This window comes from Charadrius vociferus, unplaced genomic scaffold, assembly GCF_000708025.1.
Source record: "Charadrius vociferus isolate BGI_N301 unplaced genomic scaffold, ASM70802v2 scaffold51, whole genome shotgun sequence".
Taxonomy (NCBI): domain Eukaryota; kingdom Metazoa; phylum Chordata; class Aves; order Charadriiformes; family Charadriidae; genus Charadrius; species Charadrius vociferus.
The window spans coordinates 388,985-393,764 of NW_009646939.1; the positions used below are offsets into that span (position 1 = coordinate 388,985).

Consider the following 4,780-nt stretch of genomic DNA (forward strand, 5'->3'; position numbering starts at 1 on the left):
CCAATCTCTAGTCCCGCCTGCAGGCTCGCCGGGACAGCTGCAAACGCCTTCTAGAAAGGACTCAGCCCGCCCTAAGCCTGGAAAACTAGCCATTACACCGCGCTCCGGCGGCTGGAGATTTGGGGGAGGGCAGAGGGACGCTGGTCCTGTCAAGCAGGCGGTGGGAGAGCCTTGTTTCATCAGCCCTGCAGCTGGGCATCCTTCTGTGCTCAGCCAGGAAAAAAGTACTGGCAGCTGGTGTGGGGCCCAACTCACGTTTGTCTTCTCTGTACCTCTGGCGCTACGGCTGTGTTTCCTAAGCAGCTGAGAGGCAGCGTGCTGGTCTCTTGTCTTTAACCTGAGAAAACGGCCTTGATTCTTTTCAGAGTCGGCGGAGGGAAGAGTTGTCCAGACACTGAGGGAGACGGAGGGAAAAAAGTGTAAACTTACATTCAGAAAGCAAATTGATAACTCCGAAGCCCATAGGTGACAAATTATAGCGCTGTTATATTAAACAAGGCTTTTCCTGAGATAATCTCATTCATGATCATCGCTTAATATGGTGGCAACCAAAGGCAGAACTTGGGGGCTAAAATATACCCTTCCACTCACATGGCCACATTCTTAAATTGTCGAGACTTTGGCCTTTAAATATCAAACAGGAGTTACATCTGGTAGCTCTTTTGTTTAAGTGTTAGCATAGCTGGTATGCCAGAAACAATGTTTTCTTGTCTTATTAACAAGATTATATAAAAATTGAACATCCTTCTGAATAACACAGGAAGAACAGAAGAAAAGTTCTGCATGTGAAAGTGAATATATTTAGCCAACTCTGTCATCGAGTGGGAAAACAGCGTGTAACGGAGCCAATCAATTCTGGTTTTTGAAAAAAGATGTAATGGATCACTTGATATCCTTTTGGTTTCTCATTGCTTTTGTAGGGCATGGAGGGTCAGGAACTGCCTTATGTGCTAATTGACTGCATAGGAGGGAAGCATGGAGTATATGAAGACCACATTGAATTTCTGGAGAAATATTTTCATCTCATCACCATGAAAGAATATCTTGAAAACAGAAAATTTCTCAGTGAAAAGATCAGAGCTGTTTATATGTGGTATCACAAACCAGTTATTAATGAAGAGCTGCTCCAGAGCTTGCCTAACTTGAAGATAGTTGCAAGCTCTGGAGTGGGAATAGATCACTTGGACCTGAGCCTCCTCTCCAGCTATGGTGTGAAACTGTCCAACACTCCGTTTGTTGTTTCCACTGACACTGCAGATCTGGGGATGGCTTTGATGCTGGCTTCTTCCAGGAGACTTGTGGAAGGTAATAATCAAAATGATTTTAGTCTTTTATAGGAAAGGTGACGCAGTTAGAAAGTGTCTGCTGATGCAAAGGTAAGCTTAAACGTAGTAATAGAGGAGAATACAGGGATGAGGAAAAAGTTCAGGCAAATCTGTCATGTTGCCAATAACTTGCACACAGCGCATACCGCTTCCAAACAGGCATATCAGCAAGGTAGATGTGTTCCTTCTTCAGACAGCCCTAAATTCAGGCCTCTTCTCCCTCAGCCCATAGCCACCATGGTGTTCTACTTGTTCACTGCAGTCTTGCTTTTCAAGTTTTAATAAAAGGGGATTAAAAGGAGATATTTTCAAGGAGGTTTGAAACCTGTCTTTGCCAAGCTGACATGTATCTGAGTCATTACGAGCAAGCTGTCCAGAAATCTGTCCACCATCCTCTGTGTTTCTTTTTCCTGACAACTTTGGTGTATCTGCAAGATGTCTGGGAATCATATTTGGGCCTTATGGAAAGTCTTGATGATACCATTCAGTGTTTACAGTGTAGGTGACGTCCATGGCACTGCCAGTTTCATTGGTCCTTGCTGATGAACCACCATGAGGACGAAGCTGAGTTGCCAAGGTGCATTTCAATGGCACGATAATCTGTACTGCAGGCAGAGATGATGGGCAGTTGTGTAATGTGCATCGAAGGGAGGTTGCTGCTTTGGCCTCACCTTGCCAAAAAGGGGCTGGATATGTTTCTATCCTAAGCAAGAAAGCAATGTCAGATGTCGTGTTTACAGTGCAGCATTATTCACTTCTTGTCCAGAAACACAGTAACATTAGGTTACAGCTCCTCTGCTTCTGCCTTGTCTTATAATAACAAGTAAGCAGGGAAAAAGCAACCATATGCCAGGAATCAGGCAATCCTTTACATGGCATTTTTCCTTCTTTTCCCTCCACCAAGGCTATCAGATGGCAGTCTCCCCCGACACAGAGTATTTCCCGGCTGACTGGCTGGGGGCTGAGCTTTCTGGGGCAACCCTGGGGATCGTGGGAATGGGCACCATTGGCTACAAAGTGGCCGAGAGAGCCAAAGCCTTTGAAATGAAGATTTTGTACCACAACAGGAATCAGAGGTAAAGTTGGTTGCAGCTCCATGGAAAGCCTATTTTGCCTCTGTTACAACCAGAAGCTGTGACACAAATGCATCTATTTTATTATTTATTCAGTGCATTTACATGATACGCATTTCTTACTTTGCATCCTCACAGGTATATTACTGCACATTTGTGTATAGTGCACTTGGTATTGTGGGAAAGAGCTTAACATTTTTCTTTACTGAGTTTCAGTCAGATAACTGGCTAGCTGCTTTGCATTACAGAGTGAAGAAAACAATTAAGAAACCTTTTATCTAATGGTCATATGAACTTTTTCTTGTTGCTTACTGTTGAAGTTTAATTTTGAGTTTTTCCCCCCAGAAACAAGGAAGAAGAAAGTGCTGTTGGAGCTATTTACTGTAAGAAGATAGATGATTTGCTCCATCAGTCTGATTTTGTGTTGCTGTCTGTGAACCTGACTGCAGAGACACACAAACTGATTGGGAAGAGAGAGCTGGAGCTGATGAAACCCACAGCTACCCTCATTAATATCAGCAGAGGTAGGGTGCAGAATAAACAGAGCTGCATTATGGTTTACTGGCATAAAAAGTCCTGGGAGAGCCCAACCCTAATATAGAGTCTGTCACTCTGAAATTTTCAGTAAATTCTCTGTTTACTAGATTATTTAAATGCCCGTGGTTATATCTCAGCAAAACGTTTAAGCATTTTCACAATTATGAGCAAGTAGGTCTCTAAAATGTTAGTGAGCTCGGAGCATTAGACCATGTATATTTGTATAATCTCCTATTTACACTTTTCATTTATTTAGAGCAGTGTTGTTGCTAACATACATCAAGGTGGCACAGCCTACCCTGAAGTCTGGCACTGTACTTTGTTTTATGGTGTACGGACTACCTTCAAAAATTCCTGACTGTCCAACTCTGCTGCATGTACCCAAGCTTTCTCCTCCCGCTTCACCACCCTCTCTCTGCTGCCATTTCTGCTTTGTGAACATTGCTAGCCCTGCCATTTGCCTGACCATCATGCCCAAAAGGATGGTGAGAGAACAGTACGGGATATGACAATAAGTGTATCCTCCTTACTGTAACCCAGGTCTGGTTGTGGATCAGGATGCTTTGGTGGAAGCCCTTCACAACAAAGTTATTAAGGCAGCTGCTCTGGATGTGACATATCCTGAACCTTTGCCAAGGTAGGACACGTGTTTAAGTTAAATATAAATGAGTGTATGTGTGGCTCAAACTAAGTACAAGTTTGTGAGCATGTGAGAAGTTACATCATTTTGTTAGTAGGAGTACATGATGTATGGGCACTAGTCCTCCTGAAACAATGTCCCCAATCATTCCATCCTAGCCAAACAAAATTCACACTGACTCATTTGGAGGATTTGTTGCATAAAAAACCTGCAAGCTAGGCAGCAGTTTCAACTCCTCTGAGTATGCTTGGATCATGCATGTTTTTATTTTTAATTATTATTTTAAATATTTCCCCGGCTCTGTTTCAAGTAACGAAATAACAGATTCTCTGTGAGTGACTAGCTCAGTATTTCTTTTCCTTTCCCAGGGATCACCCTTTGTTAAAGCTGAAGAATGTTATAATAACTCCTCACATTGGAAGTGCCACCAAAAAGACACGCCGCCTTATGATGGAAAACATGACGGAAAGCATACAAGCAGGTCTTACTGGTTTTCCTATCCCTAACGAAGTATTACTGTAAAACGGCCAGCAATTAATTTTAATGCCATTAGTGTTTATCCTGGTGTAAGGAAACAGCAATTTTGATCGCTCTTCATGTAACTAACCCATGTGTGCCATACAGATAAAATATGTAAGCATAATGTGTGGGTTTAGTTTATTTAAAGAGCCAAAGGCGATTCTGTGCGGAAAACTGCAGTATTTTGCCACCAACTTCAACGGCAAACTCAAGAGTCCAGCGTCTTGCATGGATGTAACATCATGGATGTTGCCCATCGATGCAACACCAAACCGCAGGACGTTTCAGTCGTATCCCAGTGCCACCGCCGCGCTACCCGTTGCGGCAGGCCGCAGTGGGTACCTCGGACCGGCCGTTCCTGACGCTCCGGCGGCAAAACGCTCATCCATCTCTGGGGAACAGTTTGCAAGGCCTGTGCTGGGGGAGTCCTGTGATGGAAACACAGCAACCAGCTTCATTTTCACAGGGGGGTTGGAACTCGATGATCTCCAAGGTCCCTTCCAACCTAAACCATTCTATGATGATTCTATGGTCCAGACAAAAGCGCCTGTGCGCAGGTATGCCCGCCCGGGGCTTGCCTGGCCGTGTCCATGAGTCTTCCCCCAGCCCGGGCCCCGAGGCTCCCCGCTCCCGCCTCACGCCCGCGCCCGAGGGCAGCCCTGCCTCCCCCCTTCCCTCCTTCCCTC

At 44.7% G+C, this 4,780-nt stretch overlaps 2 protein-coding genes across 2 annotated transcripts in view; both read left to right on the plus strand.

Moving 5' to 3' along the window:
• The first annotated feature begins 922 nt into the window (after nt 1-922).
• On the plus strand, nt 923-4,218 carry LOC104295227 (glyoxylate reductase/hydroxypyruvate reductase-like). The gene is made up of 5 exons (XM_009894951.1): nt 923-1,305; nt 2,230-2,401; nt 2,744-2,922; nt 3,476-3,572; nt 3,944-4,218. Exons 1-5 carry the CDS (start codon nt 924-926, stop codon nt 4,095-4,097), a joined length of 984 nt encoding a protein of 327 aa, XP_009893253.1. The 5' UTR covers nt 923; the 3' UTR covers nt 4,098-4,218.
• RBFA (ribosome binding factor A (putative)) overlaps nt 4,218-4,780 on the plus strand; it is a 10,334-nt gene continuing 9,771 nt past the window's right edge. Inside the window, exon 1 of the mRNA XM_009895007.1 lies at nt 4,218-4,504. Coding sequence (XP_009893309.1) covers nt 4,218-4,504 — 287 coding nt within the window. The remainder of the gene's footprint in view (nt 4,505-4,780) is intronic.